The following is a 24,562-nucleotide window of genomic DNA, read 5'->3' on the forward strand; positions in this document are numbered from 1 at the left end:
GCCTAAAGTGTAAGGACATAGGAATTAATTGTAAGTGTTTGTTTATAAAGAAGTGTCTACTTGTTGTGCTGTGTGCCCTGCCATGTGAATGAAGAGAGAACAGTCCTGTTCAAAACACAAGGCTGGCCAGGGATATAGCCCACTGGCACAAGCGCCTCCGTGGCAAGCGCAAGGTCCTGAATTCTATTCCCAGTACTAAAAAAAAAACAAAACAAACAAAAAAAAAAACATAAGGCTGATGAAATGATAATTATAACATTGGTTTTTATCAAGTGTGTATATTTTGGTTTGCATGTTCTCAAACGTTCAACTATGTGTTCTTTAAAACTCCGACCTTGCAGATTGAACAAGAAAAATTGGCATCGATGAAAAAGCAGGACGAAGACAAAGATAAGAGGGATAAGGAAGAAAAAGAAAGCAGCAGAGAAAAAAGGGAGAGGTCTCGAAGCCCAAGAAGGTATTCTATAAAGCAAGCGTACCTAGTGTTGTATAGGTATTGTAGGACTTAAATGCTGCGACACAGACATCTCACAGTTAAAAGGAAGATCTAGCAATATTACTCAGGTAGTTCCTTCCATTTTAATGGTTGAGATATGTTTTGCCTCTGGACCAAAAGAATCTTGTATGTTTTGTTTGAGACAGATCATTTTGACTAAAATGGTACTATTTAAAATCTGGTTATCTAGCTCTTAATTTCTAAATAAAAATCTAGACTTTTCCTCTATTGCTTTAGTTTAAATATAGCATTTACTTAAGCTTTTATTGTATCCTGGCTCATTCTTTCTTTCCATTTCCTTTTCATTAGAAGTCTGTTCTCGGGCATTTGTTCACTACTTAACCAGTCCCCTGCCCTGCTCCCCTTAGATGGCTGTGCTGCACCCAACTCCAGGTCATTTATTTGTTTTCTTGCCTCCACTAAGACTATTGTTAGGGTCATATTTTTAAACCCATGATTCAGCTTCTACTGTATTTTTGGTAAAAGGTGAGAATTCCATTAGGCTTTTCATTTTTAGGATTTTTCTTATTTCGTTCATAAATCTGTTAGAATTAATACGTAAAAGGAGGAGGTGGAGCATTCTTTGTTTCTTGCAGTTGTGTTTGATACTAAAACCTATTTAGGGAAGTAGTATTTCTAGAGTTAAACATCAGTCCTAATGGTAACAATTTGACTGTTGATGGACTTGGTCTCTTGTTTCCCTGTAAAGAAGAAAACACCACTTTCAAGGTAGCCAAACTCCTATTAAAAAGGGAAGGGGGGCCTTTGCTCTTCAAAATGTCTTTTACAAGTGTGGTATTTTTCTTCTGAGGAACACACTGCTTTAATTGTGCCAGTTATGTTTTTGGCATGTGAAACCTCTCCCTGCTGAGGCAGGTGGTAATACCTGTCTGTATCTAAACACTGCTGTGTTAGGATTGATTTATTATTAATTCTTAAGCATCTTCCTTTCCTCTGAGAAGTTAATCTTTTTTTTTTTTTTTAATTTTTTTTTTTGGTTTTTGGTTTTTCTCCGGTACCGGGAACCGAACTCACGACCTTGCGCTTGCCAGGCAGGCGCTTTTGCCGCTGAGCTAAATCCCCAGCTCCGAGAAGTTAATCTTTTAAGTGATCTCTGGGGATAATTAAGAAGCTAAGTCTAGAGTTCCAAGCAGTGCTTTTCTCTCTATAACTGACACACGTGAGGATGTTCTCTTTCATTTGCTTGCCCTCTTGTTTTCTCTTGGTCCTTTCTCTGTCAAGTAACTGATAGACATCTTCCGTAGGAAACTTTGCAGAGTAAACAATAGTGGGGTAACTTAAAAGGTTCTTCTCCTTTGACTCCTTCCAATCCATGCTAGTCAAAAACTTGAAAAAATTGCTTTTATCCTAGACGCAAGTCCAGATCTCCTTCCCCAAGAAGACGATCTTCCCCTGTGAGGAGAGAGAGGAAGCGCAGTCATTCTCGATCTCCCCGTCACAGAACCAAGAGCCGGAGTCCTTCCCCTGCTCCAGAAAAGAAGGAAAAAACTCCAGAGCTCCCTGAACCTTCAGTGAAAGTAAAAGAACCTTCAGTACAAGAGGCCACATCTACTAGGCAAGTATATAAATGTATATTTGGTCATGGTTTTAGACTGGTAGTAGTTCCTGCAAACATGACATCCCTGCATTCAGAACAAAGTACTTACTTTCCTTGTAGATTTTTTAAAGTACAAAATTAGCTTGGTAAATTGAAATTACATGGGAGGGCCAGGCATGGTGGCTCATACCTGTAATCCCGCCACTTGGGAGGCTGAGACGGGAAAGGAAGGAGGACGCAGGGAGGGAAGAAATTAATTATATGGGAGAATATAGTGACACCCCCCAAAAAAAAAGGTGATCGCTGCCTGTTAGACCATTACTGATACTTTATATACCATGAAATTGATGTTCTCCCCAGTACATTGTGGACAACCTTTGGGGGACGGGCTTGAGTGAAACAGGGTCTTGCTATGTAGTTCAGGCTGACCCTTAACTCAGTGTGTAGCCCAGGCTGGCCTAGAACTCCCTCGGTGATCCTCCTACCTCAGCCTCTGAGGGCTGGGGTTAAGGGCATGTGCCACCACTCCTGGTGTATTTTGGACAACTTTGTACTTCTAAAATATATACATAGTTAGAGTTTGTACACATTCCTTAGTTTCTGCTGATCTGTACATGTATTTTGGAGGCAGAAAGAAGTCTTCGTGGAATTTGAGAACTTTTTTTAAAGAAATACGTAATTTCATTGTTGTGTTCACTTAGATGACTGAGTAAAAGAGGAGGAAAAAAATAAGCTTTATTTTCACAGTGACATCCTGAAAGTTCCCAAGCCTGAACCCATGCCAGAACCTAAAGAACCTTCTCCGGAGAAAAATTCCAAAAAAGAAAAGGAAAAGACCCGGCCAAGATCCCGGTCACGTTCCAAATCCAGGTCTCGGACCCGCTCTCGCTCTCCTTCTCATACTCGACCACGCAGGCGGCATCGGTCCCGATCAAGGTGAGTCATGGCCTTCAACTCAGCCTGGGTTTTAGATTGTAGTGTGCTTGTCTTCCTAATTTCAAAACAGCAGAAAGTATTTAATAGCGATGTTCTTTGCACTTGAATAGGGAATTTATAAACTCATTGTGTTTTTGTGTACCATAAAAGTTGATACGTGAGTACGCGAGTTGAAAATTGTGACCCTTGATATTTTAAGCCAGGGATTGTGACACATGCCTGTGATTCCAGCCCTTAGGCTGAGACGGAAGGGTAATCAGTTCAAGGCTATCCTGGGGTATATAATGAGACCCTATCTCAAAAGAACAAAAATTTTAATTTTAAAATGTAGCGTTGGAGGCCTGGCATGGTGGTCATGCCTGTAATCCTAGCACTCAGGTAGCTGAGGCAGGAGGATCACTGTGAGTTTGAGGCCAGCCTGAACTACTTGGGGAAGTCTTATCTTGGAAAAAAAAGGATGATTGGAAAAAAACGATGTAAAAAAATTCTTTGCTCCCCATTTATTCGGCTGAATTGTGTTTGTTATGGCAGATCATACTCACCTAGAAGGCGGCCAAGCCCGAGAAGGAGACCATCTCCTCGGAGAAGAACTCCACCACGACGAATGCCACCTCCTCCAAGGCATAGGAGGAGTAGATCTCCAGTAAGACGGTGAGGTGTTTTGCTGTTGTTTGCTTTAGTTTGGAAGTGTCAAAAATTCTGACACTTTAGGATAATCTTTATTTTGGGATAATTTAAATTACTGTCTCACTGGGAGAAAGACCTTACGGGATATTACTGTTTTCTAAAGAGCTCTTTGTAGTTGAAGTATGGTGCTGTTTATGAGTTGTGAAAAATGTTTAGTGTGGCCTTCACAAATTCAAAATACTGTACGTACTTCATGTTAACTTATCTTTTAGGACTTTACCAAGTAAGAGAATTGGCTGTCTTCCTTTTGACTTAACTTGCCACTGACTTTCGAAAAGTGGCTGACTACAGGGCAAGTCAGCTACTTCTACCAATTTTAAATTGCTAGCCAGGCATGGTGTGCATGCCTATGGCCCCCCACTCAGGAGGATGAGACTGGAGGATTGCTGTTAGTTTAAGGCCAGCCTGGGCTACATAGTGGGACCTTGTCTCAAAAAAAAAAAAAAAAAAACAAGAACAAAAAACAAAACAAGCCCCAACTAAAGTAAGCCATTGCTATAGTTACTTAATTTTTTTTTACTGTGTCTTTGCCATTGTCTGAATACTGACGATTATCATAAACAGTTCAACTAAATACTATAAATTGAAATTTATGTACATTCTCATTTCATATAAATAACCATTTTTAGTAGTTTGCTGTCTGGTTACTTTTGAAGAGATTAGACATAGATGTAACTGCCAATACCAGTTTTCTTTTTCCTAAATTGCTCTGACCATAAGATTCAATATTTGCATCTTGGACATACAAAAATAACAAAAAGATTGATTAAATCTACCAGAGTAGAGGCTTGGTGCACTGGCAGCAGTTTTTGTGCCTTTTTTTGTTCGTTTTGTTTTCTGAGAGAGTCTCGCTATTCAGGTCTTGAACTCAGAACTGAAATTCAGATCTCAATTCAGATCTTGAACTTACTACACAGTTCAAGGCTGGCCTTGAACCTGCTGCAATCCTTCTGCCTCAGCCTGCTGAGTGCTGGGACTACAGGCGTGCACCACCACACCTGACTTGTGCCTTCTTGGTAATACATGTTGCTTGTTTTTGAAAGGAAGTATAATTAAACCAGATTATATTTGACACAGATTTTTTTTTTCATTTTTTTGTGCTAGTCATTGAACTCAGAGTCTTGATCATGATAATCATTGAGCTATACACCTCAGCCCTTGACAAGATGTTTTAGGTTTGAGTCTTTTAAGATTTTTTTTCAGGGAAATAAATAAGTCAACTTGTGAGTAAAGAGGGAAAATATCAAATAACCTCAGTAAGATTTATTTCTGCAGTTAGGTTCTTCAAAGTTTTATACTTAACCAAAAAAAATTTACTTTGGGAAGAGTTTGTCACATTATATTTACTGCCACTATTCAGAATTATAGATGTGCTTTTTACTACTTACAGATAAGACTAATGATATAAATGATTGGTCATTTCAGGTATCACACTTCCCTAAAATTTTCTGAAATTGATTATTTCTCCTTAGGAGAAAGTAATGCTAGTGTATTACAAAATTAGTGGGAAACAGCTATTTCTTATATTGGAGTTTTGCAAACAGCATGTTTTAATTGTGCTTAACTAAGCCATTTAGCAGTCAAAATATTTTACAGATTGTGTAAGATTCCCTTTCAGCCAGTTTTTAATCTCACACTTAAGGTAGGGTTTCTTTTTTTCAGGTTCTCAGGAATTCTTCTGCCAAAGGTGAATTCTGCAGGTACACATAATTGCAACAGAACTTAACCACAGATTATGCCGCAGAATTCGAGAGGCCCCTGCTTCTAAGTTTATGTAGCTAAATGAATTCTTAATCTCGCAACTTTCCCTAAAAATTCCAAATAAAGGTTGCTCAGTGTTGTATTATTAAATAAAAAATACTTTTCTTCCCACATTTTGAATGCAAACTCCAAAACACCAATATCATTCCTAAGGAAGAAAGACTGGTTAGTTACTCTATCACCTAGCACTCAACTTGACAAATTTTACAACTTGGGAGACAACTCAGAAACATTTATCAGAATTAGTTATTTCTATTTAGTCTCAGAACTAGCTGTTTCCTGTAGTAGGTTCTGCTTTTGTTTCCTGGTTTTTTAAAAACTCATTTATGTGCTTAGCTACATAAACTCAAAAGTTGGATAAAAGTAGCTATATTTTTGTGTATACTACGTATCTGTAAGGTCATTTTTGTAAAGACGCAGTTTGTGAATATGGATACTTTATTCCACAGAAGAAGACGTTCATCAGCATCATTGTCTGGGAGTAGCTCATCATCCTCCTCGTCTCGTTCCCGGTCACCACCAAAGAAACCTCCCAAGAGGACGTCCAGCCCCCCTCGCAAAACTCGTAGGTTATCTCCTTCAGCAAGTCCTCCAAGGCGAAGGCACAGGCCATCACCTCCCGCTACTCCACCACCAAAAACTCGTCATTCCCCAACACCCCAGCAGTCAAACCGTACAAGAAAAAGCCGTGTTTCTGTGTCTCCCGGGAGAACGTCAGGTAAAGGTAAAAATACTGTTCTAAGTTTGCTTCTAAGTTTACATTTTCTTTCCTGTGTTAAATTGTTGGGCTTGGTTAAGAGTTGACGTGTAAAAGCTATTTGCTTTTAGACCTGCTGTCTGGTATTGAACATGAAGAGAGAAATATGATCCCAGTAGTAGTCTGTCGGAGTTGTGATAATTCATCAGAGTTTGTGTTGGATGATAACGTTTCATTTTATTATTGAGACTAGTTAACCCTTTTTTCCCCCTGGTGATTTTTCTTTTCATATGTTATTTGAGTACTTGGTATTCTATTGTAATTTGTTTTGGGCCACATTGTATTTCCAAGGAAAGGACATAGTGTCTTCTTAAAAGTTGGTGTGGTGTTTTTTGTTTTTGTATGTTTGATTTAATGTAGGTTCTAGGCAAAGTTTTGAGTTTTATCCTTTATTCTGTAGGTTGATTTCTGAGGAATTTGTCATTTGTGATCTTGCCAAGCAAGTAAAATGCTGTTTAGTCTGAGTGAAGATTGTGCTCTATTGGAGGGGAGAGAGGGGGGGGGGAGGGAGGGAGAGGGAGGGAGAGGGAAAGACAGACAGAGAGATCCCAGGACCTGCATACTGCCTTTTAGCAATATATACAAGAGAAAAACTTTAGGGCTCATGAATTATCTGTGGTGGTTAGGGCTGAAATTATATAAACAGACTGAAAGGTGAGAGGGCAGGAAGGACTACAAAAGCTACCACAGCCTGGGTGTGGTGGTGCGCCCCTGTAAGCCTGTATTCCCAGCACTCGGGGAGGCTGAGACAGGAGGATCGTTGAAAGTCAAGGCCAGCCTGGGCTACAGAGTGAGTCTCGCATAAGACAAAAAAAAAAAAAACCCACCACAGTAGTAATTGGATTTTAGGGAGCAATCTGTAGGTTAACATGCTTGTGTTCTGTTGACATTAAAGTTTTCAGATTGGAAACAAGCAAATAGATGTTGGCAAAATTTTCCTAGTATAATGAGCTGCATGACACCAGAATTTCTAGTCAGTTACCCTACGTGTGCTCTTGCTGCATTCCTTTCCCCAGACTCTGCAGCGTGATAATATTTAGAAAGGCTAACTTCACTTCACTTTTTTTGACCTCTGTTACAGTGAAGGCACAGATAAATGGGGAGAGCCAGGGGTGGTGGCGCATACCTGTAATCCCAGCACTCAGGAGGTTGAGGTAGAAGAGTCACAGTGATTTCAACCCCAGCCTGAACTAAATAATGAGACCCTGTCTCAACCCCTACACCTCCCCCTACCACCAAAATAAGATCAACTGTCAGAGTGGAAGTAGGACTAGCAAATACTATAATGGCAACTTGCCTGTAAAAAGTAATGTTTTGGCTTTCATTTGAGTGAGAGGCTGTTTCTGGTTTTTGGAGGAAGGTTCTCACTGTGTAGTCCAGGCTGACCTTGAACTTGTGGCAGTCTTTCTGCCTCAGCCTCCCAGGTGCTGCAATTACAACTATGCACCAGCATGCCTGGCTGTTTTTAATTTTAGCATGAAGTTAATTTGGTGATATGTAAAATGTGATCAATTAAGTATGGGATTAAGGTCTCAGTGTCACATTTTACAACCTCGTGCATTTCTGTTCAAAATTGGGAAATTTCAGACCATTCATGGTGATGCTTGCTGCACTGATGTATTTTCTTCTGTGAAGTTTGCAATTCTGAATATTTTATCCTTTAGAACCAGAAAACACTCTAGGGAAAAAATACAAATGTTCCTGTCATTGCTTTGAAAAAACTCATCAGGTTATAGTTTTTCCATTTTTATCATATAGCCATGGGGTTACAGAAGTACCTAAATGGATGAACTGAATCCTTGTTAAAATAGCGTAAGCGCTAAGAAGTATTATCTGTTTTTTTGGTTTTTCTCCGGTACCGGGAACCGAACTCACGACCTTGCGCTTGCCAGGCAGACACTTTGCCGCTGAGCTAAATCCCCAGCCCCTAGTATTATCTTTTTAAAAGAGGTTACACAGGTCCTAGCACTTGGGTGGCTAAGGGAGGAGGATTGCCACACATTTGATGCCACCTAGGTTATATAGTGAGTTTGAGGCCAGTCTGAGCTACATAATGAGACCCTGTTTCAAAAAACTGAATGAGTGAATGAATGAATGAATGAATGAATGAGGTTGCATAGGTACCAACCTCTTATGTTTTGACTTTTGCTGTTAACAAAGAAACAGTGGGTATATGCATAGGAGAAAAATAATGGTGGAGGAGAAGGCACTAGTATTTTTGTGGGTTCTGAAACAAGGTTTCCCTGCCCAAACAAAAGCCTGCTAAAAACACACTATAGGCAGTGTAGTCAGAGGCTGTATTGTATCCTCTGAAGCCGAATATGATTTGAGCTATGGAAACCACCTTTTTTTATATTGTAATTAAAATGATCCTAGCCCTGTAATGAAATTCGAAAGCTACAAAAGACCTTAGAGATTGTTATCAAGAAACAGGTTCTTACAATAAGTGGCTTGGTCAGATGAGCCAGCCAGGAATAGAATTTAAATATTCTCATTCCTAGCTGTGTAATGTATATTTTGTTTAGCTTTCCTACCCTTAAAATGCCTTTGATTGCTGAAGGAGGCTAGAAGCACAATTTTAGAAATTCTTTCATTGTGGTTTCTATTTCATATCAGAGCAGTGGGACCGTTGAAATGTGAGAGATTTCACATTTGTATTCCATGGGATATACTCAGGGTTCAAGGGTTCTGCTGTCTGTGGGCCAAAAAAGTGGGAGGGAGAGGGAAAGTATTTGGGGGAACTTGGAGGGAAATTACTTGGAGTACAGTGTACAGTATCATCAAAAGGGATCTTGTGAAGTACATCGCAGTTCAGTTGGCTTTGTCTTAGCACATGAAATGGTGCATTATTCAATGAAGTATTTCATAAGTGCTGCCCCTTTGATAGTGGTACTTCCAAGTTTGTTTAAATAAGTGTAGCCATGTTAAATATGCTGTATTGGCAGGTATGGTCATGCCTATAGACCCAGCACTCTGGAGGCTGAGGCAGGAAAGTTGTTGCAAGTTCAAGACCAACATGGGTTACAAAGTGAGCTCAGGCCATCCTGAACTGCATAGCAAGACCCTGTCTCAAAAAAAAGAAATCCACAACATTAATAATTAAATACACTTTCAGCTGAGTCATTAAAAGCTCAAATCATGATAAAATGTTTCTTTCCGTTGGAGCGGGGGATACATTCTTTGCTAAGTAGACATTTACCAACTATCTTGCAAACATAACCATATTTTTAACATTTCTTAGAGGAAATATATTCTATCTTAAAAAGCAGCTCCCAAAACAAGTTTTGAAACTTAATTCTCAAAGGTGGTAACTTGGATGTTTGGTTTTATGGCTGACTTCCTCTTTTTACAGAAATTGAGAATTACACTTAAAAATAGAGGCTTTGCCGGGCATAGTGGCGCACTCCTGTAATCCCAGCACTCAGGAGGCTGAGGCAGGACAATCGTGGCGAGTTCGAGACCAGGCTGGGCTAAAAGTGAGCTCAAGGCCAGCCTGAACTGCAGAGCAAGACCCTGTCTCAAAAAGACCAAAAATAAAAAGAATCCCCAGGGCATCACATTATCTATAGATGTATGTATTAGAGAGGGTGTTTCAGTTAATCTGTGGTATGATTGTTATAATTGCGTGTACTTAACATTTTTGTTGTAGTGGAACGATATTGAGAGTAGTTGTTGGGACTCACACGGTCGATGCCCTGAAAACAATCTTGGGTTCATATTCTGACTCACATACGTGCTTTTATGACTGTGGTAAACTTACTCCTTTTAAGGCTCAGGTGTCTCCTGTAAAGTGGAGCAGAGGGAAGAGAATGAGAGCAGTGCCTAATAGTGGCTGTGGTAGAGCAGGCGCATGCAGTGCACCTTTGAGTTACGACCGGCTTGGCGTACCAACAGCTCAGGTTATAACCAGAATTTAGTTTTCACTTATGACCAGAGTCTTGAGTTATGACCTGACTGCTGGCTGCTTGTGCTTCCAGATGGTCCCAGATACCAATTTAATTCCTAATGCACTCTGGAAGGAACATTACAGCATCCTTTCTTGTATGGGGTTAATTGAGAAATTCTGGGCCAATACCTAGGGATAGAGCTCTGCCTGGTTGCAGGAGAGACTCTGAGGGCTATGTAGAGAAGCCTGAGCCTTCAGTTGACAACTCGTGTTACAAACAGCCCTTGGGAACGCATTGAGTTTGTAAGCCATGGGTCCAATATAAAAGGTAGTTGCTGTAATTTCCTGTGTAGGTGATTACAAGATCATCAGGTGATCCTACTATCACAGCAGAGCTGTGTTGGAAGTTTTGAATAATTTTTACAATTGTGATTATATGGATATTAAACTCTCCCATGATCTTCTGAACATTTTGTGCTACATAAGAGCCTGCAGTTCTTGGGTGGCTAATTATTTATCTTTGTCAGACCAGGTATCTTTTCCCGTAAGTTTCAAAAGTTTGGTTTGGGGGAGGGAGGTTGAACTCAGAGCCTTTACCCAGGCCTACGTCTACAGGTATTTTATTTTGTTACAGGGTCTTGCTAAATTCCTTGGGCTGGGGATGTAGCTCAGTGGCACACACACCTGCCCAGCAAGCATGAGGTCCTGAGTTCGATTCCTAGCACAAAAATAAACAAACAAATTCCCCATATTGGGCTCAAATATACTTCTCCTACCTAAGCTTCCCAGACTGCTGGGGTACTAGCGTGTGCCGCTGCCCCCAGCCTGTGAGCTGCTTATTGCATATCTTTACTGCTTTTCTGAAACCATGCACGGTGGTGTTTTGGTTGTATGTGTGTGTGCAGTGGTTTTTTGAAAGCTGTGTTGATGGAGTTTCTGAAGTTTGAGTGTGTGTTTGTGTTAGGTTGTGGTACTTGAGTTACCCTCAGATTGCTTTCTTGAGTTCATTGTACCAGGCAGCATAAAGCTACTTGGTAACAGTTCCCAGTTTCTCGTAACTGTTGGCTCTTTTAAAATCTCAAGATTTGGAAATTACTGTAGACACTTTTAAAGTTTTTCACGAAACTTTTAAAGGTGCCTGAGAAGATGGAAATTCTTAGTAAATTCTTTTTGGGAATGGACATACCAGGTTTTTTTGTACTGTTAAGAAGGCATCTTGTGTTGTCCTTATTGTATGTGAGTTGTGTTTTTTTTTTTTCCCCTCACTTTTTAGTGACAAAACATAAAGGTACTGAGAAAAGAGAATCACCATCACCAGCACCAAAGCCTAGAAAAGTAGAGTTATCTGAATCTGGTAAGTCTTGTTACTTTTTTCAAGTTGATTTTGCCCCTGTATATTGGTTATTCCTTTCTGATTGAACCTTAATTAGGTTATGCTTACTGTGGAAGAACTAAGACTAAAGTTAGGTAGACCTGGTTGGAATCCCCAGCTCTAACACTAATGACTTTTTTGTTTAATTAATTCATCTGAGTTGGGTTTTTTTCCATCTGAAATAGGAAGAATGCCGATCCCTTTTTTTTTTGTTTTTTGTTTTTTGGTTTTTTTTCTGGTACCGGGACTCAAACTCACGACCTTGTGCTTGCCAGGCAAGCGCTGTGTAGCTGAGCTAAATCCTCAGCCCGAAAAATGCAGATTCTGACAGTGAATTGTTTGACTTTCAGCCTGACCTGTAATCCCTAAATAAGGTTATTTTGATGATACATTGTGGTTGTATTGCCTGACCCAACTAGATAAAGGTTAGAGAGACTATTGGAGTGTTGAAACTATCTGTATGGATAACTAAAGAAACACTTTCTAAATGTGTCCATCTTCTAGAAGAAGATAAAGGTGGCAAAATGGCTGCAGCCGATTCTGTGCAGCAGAGACGCCAGTACAGACGACAGAACCAGCAGTCTTCATCTGGTGAGACACTGATTAGCTCTTTGACCTGCATTTTAAAGTAACAGATGCTTGAATGGTAACTGCCCATCAGTGTGTAGTGATTATACGTAAGAGAAGTATTTGTGCCTACAAGAAATCTGGAATGGGACAAAATGGTTTTTAAAAATGGAACAGTAAACTGCATTTGTTGGCACACCTGTAATCCCAACCTTTGGGCGGCTCGGTAGGAGGATCTCCATGAGTTTGAGGCCAGCCTGGGCTAGGCTGGCTACATAGTTCAAAACCAGCTTGAACTATACAGCGAGACCTTGTCGCAACAAAAAATCAAAATCAGTTTCAGAAAAAAAGGAACAGTTTAATTCTTTTGTCCAGTCCCCAGTCTCATCCACCAAAAGCTTCTATTCAGAAAATATTTGTGCATATCCAGATATATATATAGCTTTAAAGGGGAGAAACAAACCTGTCTATATATGCAGAACATCTTTCCTTATTCTCAGGAGTCTACCTCATTCTTTTGCCAGCTGCAGTGTTTTTTTATAAGAATATACCATAATTTATTGAGCCATTTGACTATAGGCAACTGATGTAATAAATTACAGTATATTCTTTTTTTATATATATATATATTTTGTGTGTGTGTGTGTGTGTGTGTGTGTGTGTGTGTGTTTTTCTGGTACCGGGGATCAAACTCATGACCTTGCGCTTGCCAGGCAGGTGCTGTGCCACTGAGCTACCCAGCCCCAATTAACGGTATATTCTTATAAAAACTCTTAAGGTTGTTTCTGGGGGTTATTTCCTTGTGTATGTGTTTATGCACATATATCTGTAAAAATTAGAATTGGAGTTGTTAGATTAAAGAGTGTTACACAGGACATGGAGTCAGAAGGATCACCACAAGTTCAGGGCCAGCCTGGATTACATAGTTCAGAGTCACCCTGAACAATACAGTAAGATCCTGTCTCAAAAAGCAAACAAGAAATTGCACAGAAACCTGGTTCTTTATCCAGGTCCTCTGTTACTATTAGCTTATTTGCTAATTGAGTAGGCATTACTTTTGCATTTCGTTTACACTATAAAGGTCAGACTACCCTACCCACCCAGTAGCATTCAGAGCTTAGAGCAGTGAGATCAAGTTATTTCCGGAGGTGCCTTCTCACTTGGTTATTTGGAAAATCACTAGACTTTAAGAGGTGCTCATAGACTATCATTGATTGATACTTGATTGGGTTGTCCTATGGAAATGATACTTTGTATGATGTATATTTACATAGGCTTGGCTTTGAAGTAATTGAGCATATATTGATACTGTCTTTGTCCAAAACTTGTGGGTTGTATAAATGTTACTTACGCTAGACTCAAAAGACTTGGACAGCCTCTGTTAAGCACAGATATCATGTAACATTTTCCTTTGCTGTGTAATTGTAGACTCTGGCTCCTCCTCTTCCTCTGAAGATGAGCGACCCAAGCGATCCCATGTGAAAAATGGTGAGGTGGGCAGGCGGCGGAGACATTCCCCTTCCCGGAGTGCATCTCCATCACCCCGAAAGCGCCAGAAAGAGACTTCCCCTCGGTAATGTCTTTTGTTTAATAGTCTTTGCTGACACTATATAGTTATGATGAAGGTTCATAACTTAAAGGGAGGGCTGAGGGATTATTTTAGAATTTGGTTAATGAAGAAGTCAGGTTTTGTTTGTTTGGGTTTTCATATTTTTGGGTCTTTGTTTTCTTTTGTTGTTAGTTACTAGTATTGAATGAGAGCTTGGTAAGTTTGAAACAGTGATATGTATGTCCATGACTGGGAGAACAAACCACTGATGTAATAACATTAACGCCCATATGTCTTTGAAAACGTAAAAGTCTCTCCATCAGTGTGATTTAATTCCGGTGAAGTAAATAATTTAGTGAATGGAATTCTTGACATTTGTTTTTCTCCGCTGCTCTCAGGATGCAGATGGGAAAGCGATGGCAATCGCCAGTGACTAAAAGGTTGGTTAGATACTACTTTGTAAATTAGGGTTACATACCAAAAGTTAGTGAATAAATTTCCTATATAGGTGGTCATACTGTACTTAGAGTGGCTGTGGCTATGGAGAAGTTCCCAAGTTTTCTTGATTTAAATTTTGATTGTCTGGTTACCGTTCTTGCAATATATGCTTCAAATTACATCAAGAAGTACACATAGTTTTAGCAGTGTATAGGTCTTTTCCAAGAATAAGAAATCTAAACCCCTTAGATTTAGTGGGGAGGGACTTTGTATTTGTGATGACTTTTAGAAAAAGCAAAAAACTTTTATGAAGAAACTTTAAAAAGCCAGGCGTGGTGGCGCACGCTGTAATCCCAGCACTCGGGAGGCTGAGGCAGGAGAATCGTTGTGAGTTCGAGACCAGCCTGAGCTACAAAGTGAGCTCAAGGCCAGCCTGAACTGCACAGGGGGACGTTTGCAGGTCTCCCTGCAAGGTAGGTTTTCAGCTGTATTCAGTCTTCCCAGTAGTAGAAAAGCAGGTTGCGTGTCTTTATTGAAACTTTTTCATGGTTTGTTATGTTTGTGGGCCACCCCCCCCACCCGGTACTGGAAATCAAACTCACAACCTTGTGCTTGCCAGGCAGGTGCTGTGCCGCTGAGCTAAATTCCCAGCCCCTTCATTGTTTGTTATGTATTAGTGATTGTGCGTAACATTTCAGAGCTGCATTTCCGGCCTATCTCATAAGTGAGAAAACAGGGACCTGAATATAGTAAAGTGAGTTTCTTAGGGTCACAAAGTGACAAGGCCAGAACTTAGTACCTTTTTTTTTTTTTAAGACAAAATCTTACTGTGTAGTGCAGGCTGTCCTTGAACTTTGTAGCCTAGGCTGGCCTCAGCTTCCCAAGTACAAGTGCTGGGATTACAGGCATGCACCACTATACCTATAAGCCAGGACTTAGACCTGTACTGTTGACTTTATAAATACACTAGTTTGAACCAGTTTTCTACTGTAGAGGGCATTAGCTGCCAGTAATGAAATTTTGTTGTTGTTTTAGTGCTCTGAGACAAGGTCTCTCACTGTGTAGTTCAGACTGGCCTTAAACTCACTTTGTAGGCCTCGAACAGGCTGGCCTCGAACTCACAGCAGTCCTGCCTCAGCCGCACAAGTGCTAGGATTATAGGCATGCATGACCATATCTGGCTCAGTAAATATTTAATTGCAGTTTGAATATCTTATCCAAAATGCTGGGGGCCAAAAGTTGTTCAGATTTTGGAGTATTGGCATAGACTTTTCCAGTTGAACAACTCTAATCTGAAAATGTGAAATCCAAAACTTGGGTATAATAAGGTATTCAGAAGGTTTTGGCTTTTGGAGCATTTGGGGTTTTCAGGTTAGGGATGCTTTTATCTAGTAAATGTCCTTGGTAAAATTTACCTCTTTTTTGGTGCAGTGCGGGGCATCAAACTCAGGGCCTCATGCATACTGGGCAAGAGCTCTCTACTGAGCTGTTTCCCCCAGCCCTCTTTGTACCTCAGGTTTTGATGCAGCCTCATTTTAGGTAATCTCATTAATAAAAGTGTATTCTTAGAAGAGCTCTCCTGGAGCCGGTCAGCACTGTTTGTGATGGAACAAAGCTGGGCATTTATTTACATTGTAGAGGGAGCTGTTTCTTGATAATAAAAAATAGAAACCTAAAAAGGGTAAATTGGATGCTACAGTCTTTTTTCCCAGCCACAGTGACCTCTGGCTTCTGTGAAATTGCTAACAACTAAAACTTGCTTTACAATATTAGGTTAGTGGTTTGATTTTCTCTTCCACTTTTTCCCCACTATGAAACTACTTGGTAGTCTGGAAAGAGTCCTCACAACAGTGAAACCAGAACTAATGTTCATTGCCTTGCTTCAGTGTGTTTTTGTTTTGTTCTTATTTTTAAAACTATTTTTACACCAGGTATGGTGGCACATGCCTGTAATCCCAGTTCTCAGGAGGCTGAGACAGGAGGGTTGCTGCAAGTTTGAGGCCAGCCTCAGTTACATAGTGAATTCAGTGCCAGCCTGAAATGCGTAGTGAGACCCTATCTCAAAACAAAACAAAAAACTAGTTTTAGTTGTAGCTTCAAGTTCATTGCTATTAGAAATTGTATCAGTTACTTAGAATTTAGAGAAAAATAATTTGAATTTGAACTTCAGTGTCTTTTTAGGAGGGAAAATAGGGCCTAGCTTTGACTTTTTTTTTTTTTTTAAGACAGGGCCTCCCTATATGTTTCAGGCCAGCCTTAACACAGGCTGGCCTTGACCTTGGGGTGATACTCCTCTGCCTCAGCCTCCTGAGTGCTTGTATTACAGGTGTGCGCCATCATACCCAGCTTGGTTTTGAAAATTTTATACATTTTTTTAAAAAAGAAATTTTTATATATTGAGTATTCAAAGTGCAGTATTAGTTCCTACAAACCAGAAGTGAATCTAAATTGGAAACTAAATTTATCATTAAATTGGGGGTTTTTCTTCTAACTAAGGAGAGTGTCCATTAATAAAGTTTTTCTTAGTTCTGGGTTTTGGGTTTGGTTTGGCTTTTTGAGATACAGGGTCTTGCTATGCAGACCAAGGCTGGCCTTAACTCATGGTGATCTGTCTCATCCTCCTCATTGCTAGGATTATAGGCCTGCACTATGTTGCCTGGCTTCCTTAGTTTCAAAGGGAAACCAAGACCTAGCAAACACTTGAAACTAATTCCATATTCACAGGAAGCATTCTCATGTTCTAGGCGAAAAAATTTAAAACTACTTTGTATATGTGAACTTAGCTAAAAGATGACAAATACGTGGTACTTCGGTTCATGAATGTTATTGTTCACAAACAGTTTGGTTCACAGACAGATGTGGCCATCTTTTCCAAAATTGTAGAACAAATTAAGTCTTTAAACCAAAGCACCGCTATATTTGAATAAGTCTGTCACAAGGCTACTATTGGTGTGCTCTTATATGTACCATTTGTATTGGTTAAATGTGTAACAGTTCAGAATTAAGGTTTCTGTGACTCGATTTTTTTTTTTGAGACACAGGGCTGGGCTTAAATTTGGCAATCCTTCTGCCTCAGCCTCCTAGAGTGCTAGAAATACAACTGTATGCCACCGCACTTGGCATCTGTTCTATATATTTTTTTCATCTTTTTTTTTTGTTTGTTTCAACTGTATTTTAACCCACATTCGCCCCAGGGTAGCTTTGTTTTGTAACACCTTTGGTCATTTGTCTTTGGAATAGTGTTTTTAGGAAATTTTGTACAAGTCAAACAATGGAGACATATTTTAGAACATTAAGAATTTGTATGCCTGGCAAACGTGAGATTGAGAGTTCGATTCCTGGTACAAAAAAAAAAAAAAAAAAATTGTAGCAGTGACCCGGACCCACACCCCCCCCCACACACACACACACCCGCCAAAAAAATTGGGTCTTAAGCTACTGGCAACTATTAACATTTTAAATTTCTGTAGAGATTGTAAAGCAGTAGGTCCCACCAAGGAGTAAGAATCACCTGTAGCCTTTTCCAAAGACACCTGGCTATACTTAACAAGACCTGGTAGGCAAAAATGTGAGTTCCCCAGGTGATTACAGTGCTGCATCCTAATTAAAAAGGAGTGCATAAGTCTTCAAATTTTTTTCATAAAACTATCATTAACACAAATGAAACAGTAATTTTTTTAAATGTCAAGTCTTTCCTACATTCTTGACCTATCATTTTAAAAAGTTAATAGTAACGAAAAGTATGTTTTCTGGGGCACTTAATTATTAATGCTGCTGACTCAAAATCAACTGTTATTCTTTGGTTTAGCGGTAGACGAAGGAGAAGCCCCACCCCTCCGCCCGCCAGAAGACGCCGCTCTCCTTCACCAGCTCCTCCTCCTCGGCGGCGCAGATCTCCCACGCCACCGCCACGACGAAGGTACTTGGGGTGCCAGTGGAGTGGCTCTGAAACTGTGATGAGACTTGATTATTAGAACTGCACTGCTCAACCAGTCGAAAACAGACCACATACTTTCCTATGAACGAAAAGCTCAAAACATAGAAATGGAAAGGAGATTAGTGGGGTAGGGGTGGGATGGAAGCAAGGGAGAGTGGCAGTACTTGTGCATCCATGTAAATGCTGAAACCCCGAATCGCACTTTTTAAATGGGCACATTGTAAGAGTGTGTGAATGACATAAAGAGGTTAAATAAGTGGTTGGTATGGCTAGTTAGTGACTACAGGGAGAAAATCGTAACTGTACAGTACTGTACAAGAGTTGTGCCTGATATGTGCCTCTTTAACAGCGTTAGCACCCTCACTGATACGTTCTGGTACGCTGTGTTTTCTGGAGACTTGTGTAATAGTCTTGCCAAATCTGTAGCCGGGGGACCCATTCTACAACCCGAAGTAGACAGTACCCGTCAGGAATGTCAGTCCTGGAAGACTGAGGAACAATCACAATTTGGTAGACACTAAGGAGATCTAAGATTGTAGTTCAGAAAAAGGATATTCATTAGTGGAAAACAGGGTCATCATTGATTAATACTAAGTACTGAAGGAAGTTTTAATGGTTTTTATAGATACTAACATGGTTTTGTGGGAAATCTTTGCTGTTGTAAGTGTTCTGTAAGTCTAGAATTATTTTAAAATAAAAACTAAGGAAAACATTTCAATGGCATCGCTGAAACACATTGCCAAGCAGTACAATGACTATCTACCATTCTTCAGTGCCTTTTATATGCCAGGCAGAGTGTTAAGTGCCTTAGAAACTTTACTTGTAGTCCTCAAGGTTACCTTGCTTGGTAGCTGGTATTCTCATTTTTCTGGTTAGGAAACTGAGGTTTGCAGTTACTAAATAACTACCCAAGTGGAACAGTGAAACCATACTCTACAACACTGCTCCAAAACTGGCTCATTGTTGACCTGATTATGGGTAGGAATTTATTTTGAGCTGGGCATCTGAAAGGCCCAAGAGATTTAAACAGTTGGGCCTGAATGCTGTGTTCCAGTCTTGATTCCTAAGAGGTACATCAGGGTTATGTCAGAATCACATATTACAAGAAAGGCTGGGTTGGGCTTTCATAGAGATACATTCTACCCAGTGGTTGGCTTCCATTGAATAGTGATCTTTTGAGATAGAAAGTGGGACATTTCTCTTTGAAAAGAAGTAGGAGTATCTTTAAAGCTTGTGTAGTGAACTCTTGATTATTAATCTAGAATGCAGATGCCAGTTCAGAGAGGACACTGCACAGGTTAGCCCTCTAAAGCAGACTTCCTGAGGGAGTTGGCTGAAAACAAGAGTCCTGCTGCTGTGGTTAGCTAGCAGTTATATGGTAATATCAGAGCTTTATGATTTATTTTGTGATTTTTCTGTTGTTTTTTTTTTTTACTCTAAATGTGAATAAAAGTATGGCATGCCCACTTAGAAGTGTACACCATTAGCCCAGTGTTAACTGCAGGATAGCCATAGCTATTGTTTACTCTGGCTTTTTGCATTGTCTTGATCCTGTTGGGCCGTCTAGCTTAATGATGTGTGTTTTTCCTAGGACTCCCTCACCTGCCCCTCGGCGGCGCTCGCCTTCCCCAAGAAGGTACTCTCCTCCCATACAGAGGAGGTACTCTCCTTCTCCACCTCCAAAGAGAAGAGCGGCTTCACCCCCACCCCCTCCTAAGAGAAGGGTATCGCCATCCCCACCACCAAAGCGCCGGGTCTCCCCCTCTCCACCGCCCAAACAAAGAAGCTCCCCACCTGCCAAGAGACGCTCACCATCTGTCCCATCAAAGCATAGGAAAGGGTCTTCCCCAAGCCGCGCTCCCAGGGAGACTCGGTCACCACAACCAAACAAACGACATTCGCCCTCACCGCGGCCGCGAGCTCCTCAGACCTCAAGTCCTCCACCTGTTCGAAGAGGAACATCGGCCTCACCCCAAAGGAGGCAGTCTCCATCTCCAAGTACCAGGCCCATTAGAAGAGTCTCCAGAACTCCAGAACTTAAAAAGACAAAAAAGTAAAACTATTTTATGCTATTTTTGTTAGGAATACTTAGTTGCATGCCTCTTTATGAGGAAACTTCCTTTTATTGAGAAGTTACAGGAAGGGATAAGCTGAATATAAATTATTAAAGAAACATCTTGTAGATTCTTTTATATTTTGAGAAGTTTTGTATAGTATAAGTGAAATACCACAGAATAATACCTGGTTCTTAGTAGTATCAGGTTTTTTGTTTTTGTTTCGAGACAGGGTCTTACTGTGTAGTCCAAGCTGTCACTGAACTCATGGTGATCCTGCCTCAGCCTCCAGAGAGTGCTGGGGTTACAGGCATATACCACCACCCTGGCAATATCAGGTTTTTTGAGAAATGACTGTCCAAAACTAAGCTGATGTGATGTACACAGTTGTTGTTTTTGTGTGATTTAGATGAAACCGGTCTTAAGTAAAATGTAAAGATTTGGCTTACTGTTTTCATACAGATAACGTCATGAACAGATTGTAGGGCTCAGTACTACGTGATGTAAATTTGATACGTGAGCCCGGCTTAGTGGCAGCAACTATAACCCTCGCAACTCTGGGAGTCGAGGCAGTAGGACTGGAAATTCAGGCCCAGTCTAGGAAATTTAGCAACTTAACTGAGACCCTATCTCAAAATAAAAAAGGGCTCAGGATGTAACTCAGCAAAAGTTAGTAGAACTGGCATGGTATAAAAAGTGCAGAGTTGGTGACTTGATTGTACAGTGCATTATAGTTGATTATCTTGAAGAATGGAAGTCTCTCACTACTGTTATTTTCTCCTCTGCATCTAGGGCGGCCTCACCAAGTCCGCAGTCTGTAAGGAGGGTTTCATCCTCTCGATCTGTCTCTGGATCTCCTGAGCCAGCAGCTAAAAAGCCCCCAGCACCTCCATCCCCTGTCCAGTCGCAGTCACCCTCTACAAACTGGTCCCCTGCGGTGCCGATCAAAAAGGCTAAAAGCCCAACGCCAAGCCCATCACCAGCCAGGGTGTGTATCTGCCTGTGTGGGACAGCCTTTGTAAATTTGTATATGGTTATCTTGAAAAGAGAAAGTGGTACTAGACTGTTAAAACACTGTGAGTTAGTGTTTTTCCCCATGTGAGTTATAAAGCTGGTCTTGAACTGGTTTCTGTATTAGGTAGTCAGTGATTAGTTAACTGAATTGTGCAAGCTAACTGGATAGATTATGAAGAATTTTAAGTAATTGCTTAGAAATGTGAGATTTATGAGTTAATAAGGGCTGAGAGTGAAGCTAGTGCCCTGGATTCAAGCCCTAGCACTAAGAAAGTAAAGATTATAACTGTCCTTTGAAAAATTTGGTGTACAGTTCCTGGCCTATCGTGGTTCAGTTTAGAATTTTGAGTTTACAGTGGGTGTGAAAAGCATGTGCATTCAGCAAAAGCCATACTTTGAAGTTGGATCTTTTCACAGATTAGTGATCTGAAGTACTGTTGTTTTTCACCTAGAGTACAGGATTTGATAGAGTACATCATACAGTACGCTCTACATTAGATGATTTTGCCCATTTATAGGCATTATAAGGGGCTGGGGATTTAGCTCAGCAGCACAGTGCCTGCCTGGCAAGTACAAGGTCATGAGTTCGATTCCTGGTACCGGAAGAAAAACAAAACAAAAAAATATATATATATAGGCATTATAAATGATCTGAGTATGTTTGAGGTAGGCTGAGCCATGATGTTTAATACGAGGTGTATTGAGGGCATTTTCACGTTGCATATTCTCAGCTTACATTAGGATTTACAGGTTTATGGGGGTATAGGCCCATCAGAAATTGAGACACATCTCTGTATGTGCATGAAGGTGAAGAAACCTACCTCTTCTAGGTGAGGTCAGATGGTGACACGACATTACAGGAATGTGATTAGACTCATACGTACCCTAGTGAAAGCCTGCTGCATGATAGACAAGTGTTACCAGTAGCTGACATGATATCTGTCTAATCCTCAAGTTCAGAAGGTGGATGTCAGCTCATCTGCAGTTAGCCCTTGACTGCATTCCTGGTGGCCTGGCTCACATAAAGTGGGGAAACCTGGCTTAATATAAATTTAGATGGGGTTAATTGTAGGAGTCAGTTATCCTTCAGCCATCTACTGTTCCTAAAATACTGGATGTGGATTATATCTTAGCTTTTGTTTCCCATCTCTAGGAATGGTTTTCTTGGTGGCGGCTGGCCTTGTGCCTTCTTTCCTGTCCTAAAACCTCTGTGAAATTTGCAGATCTGTCCATTTTAGTATTTCCTTGAGGAGTTAAAATGTTCAGTTTCAGCCAGGTGTGATGGCTCATTCCTGTAATCCCAACACTCAGGAGGCTGAGGCAAAAAGATCATTGTGAGTTCAAGGCCAGCCTGACCTGCATACTGAAATTCTATCTCAAAAAAGACCAAAAAAACAAAAGTTCAGTTTTATTAGAAAAGAACTCTGATCAGATTGATTATATTCCTTTTTTTTTTTCTGGATTTGTAGAATTCTGATCAAGAAGGAGGTGGGAAGAAAAAGAAGAAGAAGAAGGACAAGAAACACAAAAAGGATAAGAAACACAAGAAGCACAAAAAACACAAGAAGGAAAAGGCTGTGGCTGCGCCCACTACGGCCCCTGTCACCCCTGCAGCTGTTGCTGCTGCCACAACCACATCAGCACAGGAAGAGCCCGAGGCAGCCCCGGAGCCGAAGAAGGTGCCTGCAGACTGTACATTCTGTCTGGGGTTATGCAGAGTGAAGCTGTTTGATTTGGAGAAGTAGCCCGATCAGTTTCTCTGGCACTTGGCTCCCTAGCAGTCAGCCATATTCTGATCTGTTTCTCGGTGACCTGCCAAGGGCAAGCATTTGCTGGGGCCAAGGATGGGAACAAAAGGGGCTGCCTAAAAGCTTAATGTAGTTAAGTTTATCTTCTAATTATTTTGGTGTTGGGGATCAAACCTATGACCTTGCTCATTCTAAGTATATACCCACTGAACTACATCCCCAGCTCCTTTTTTTTTGTCTTTTTGAGACAAAGTCTTGCTGTGCAGCTCGGGCTGGCCTTGAGCTCGCTTTGTAGCCCAGGCTGGTCTCAAACTTGGAGTGATCCACCTGCTTCAGCCTCCTGAGTGCTGATCACAGGCGTGGGCCACCACACCTGGCCTTATCCAGCTCCATTTTAAAAATAACTTCTTTGAAATAAATTCACGTATTTAAAGCATAGTTACTGGGTTTTAGTATATCTAGGGTTGTGCAGCTCTCAGCAGTTTGATTCTGCTCTTGAGTCAGTATCTCCCACTCGTATCTCCATACCTGGCACACTAATGAGCACCCTGGGTTCTTGGTGGCTTTTTCAGGAGACTGAAAGTGAAGCTGAGGATAACCTGGACGACCTGGAGAAGCACCTGCGGGAAAAGGCTCTGCGGTCCATGCGGAAGGCTCAAGTGTCCCCACAGTCCTAGGTGGGAATGTTTGTTAGGATGTAAATTTTATTTGGTTTGTACTCAATTCAATTTCAAAATTGCTAAAATGTGTTTGAGCTTTAGACTATAACATTTGTTGTAATAATTGCTAGGTTGAAGTTCACCATATAAAAAAGGGGGGGCATGGATTTACATTGCAAAAGGTGTCCACAGTGTATTAGTGACATTTTTTCATTGACAGCTGACATAAATTCATTTAGAGTAAAATATTTTAAGCCAAAAAAAAAATCTCTTTTTTAAAAAAAGGGGTTTAAGTATTGTTGGCATTTTTATGGTTTCTTTAAATGCCCCTGGCTCTTCCCAGGGGGGCTCCCCCATTTTCTTTTTTACTTTTTTTTTCCCTCCTTTTCTTTTTCTCATTTGAGTCTTCACACCCATTTAAGTTATGTCTCCAACCTTGTATGGTTTGTAAGCTTGTCCAGAAATCAGAGCACTGTTGAAGTACCACGAAAGTGTACGTGGATGTTCTAATGCCACAGTCTTTCCTGGTGCCTGTGGAGTCGCTGCTGAAATGAATCAGGATTCGAGCTCCAGGTTAAAGCAGAAAAATGGATGCATGTTCTCCAGGACGTTAGGTTTATATGGTTGTGTGACAAGTTGATTCCGAACACTGGAGTTGGATTCTGCTGTGTTCTGGGTTTCTTTTTCCTCCTCTCTCCCTCTTCACCAGCCCCCTCCCTCCCCTCCTCTCCCTTGTAAAGGCAGTTGCTCGTCCCAGGAAGGATCGAGCCTTCAGTTATATGAAATCTTTCTTTTCTGAAATGTCATGGCTCCATTCATATTTTTGTCTTACTCTTCCAATTGGGATTATATAATGTTCAGAGCTCTTGTATTTGGAAGCTTGGAAGGGCCCGGACTTTGAAATAGTGTCTTGGTTTCACTGTTTTTGTTTTGTTTTTGTTTTTGTTTTTTAAACTAAAGCTATATGAAGCTTGTGGATTAAACAATAAATTTCTAAATTTAAAAATGTTTGTCACTCTTTATTTTCTTAGTACCAAAGGAAAACTGCATGCATTGTAACTTGTTTGAATGGGCAAAGATGATACAGTTGATGAAGGCTTCATCATCCCTATTTTAATAATCACTGTGAGGAGTACTGTGAAG

The 24,562-nt window shown here is 40.6% G+C and overlaps 1 protein-coding gene across 5 annotated transcripts in view; it reads left to right on the top strand.

The window, feature by feature from the left end:
* Srrm1 (serine/arginine repetitive matrix 1) overlaps positions 1-23,686 on the top strand; it is a 32,898-nt gene extending 9,212 nt beyond the window's left edge. For 2 of the 5 annotated variants that reach the window (XM_005394812.2, XM_005394816.2), the window contains 14 exons: positions 342-457; positions 1,869-2,072; positions 2,802-2,990; positions 3,522-3,641; positions 5,888-6,162; positions 11,355-11,435; positions 11,958-12,044; positions 13,449-13,593; positions 13,968-14,009; positions 17,816-17,926; positions 19,536-19,997; positions 20,791-20,986; positions 22,482-22,691; positions 23,333-23,686. In XM_005394812.2, the coding sequence (XP_005394869.1) occupies positions 342-457; positions 1,869-2,072; positions 2,802-2,990; positions 3,522-3,641; positions 5,888-6,162; positions 11,355-11,435; positions 11,958-12,044; positions 13,449-13,593; positions 13,968-14,009; positions 17,816-17,926; positions 19,536-19,997; positions 20,791-20,986; positions 22,482-22,691; positions 23,333-23,437 (2,343 nt within the window). In that variant the 3' untranslated portion in view covers positions 23,438-23,686. The remainder of the gene's footprint in view (positions 1-341; positions 458-1,868; positions 2,073-2,801; positions 2,991-3,521; positions 3,642-5,887; positions 6,163-11,354; positions 11,436-11,957; positions 12,045-13,448; positions 13,594-13,967; positions 14,010-17,815; positions 17,927-19,535; positions 19,998-20,790; positions 20,987-22,481; positions 22,692-23,332) is intronic. The other 3 variants (XM_013519673.1, XM_005394813.2, XM_005394815.2) reach the window with 3 other exon arrangements.
* The last annotated feature ends 876 nt before the right edge of the window (positions 23,687-24,562 follow it).

Source organism: Chinchilla lanigera, unplaced genomic scaffold, assembly GCF_000276665.1.
Source record: "Chinchilla lanigera isolate Chin_1 unplaced genomic scaffold, ChiLan1.0 scaffold00051, whole genome shotgun sequence".
NCBI classification, from domain to species: domain Eukaryota; kingdom Metazoa; phylum Chordata; class Mammalia; order Rodentia; family Chinchillidae; genus Chinchilla; species Chinchilla lanigera.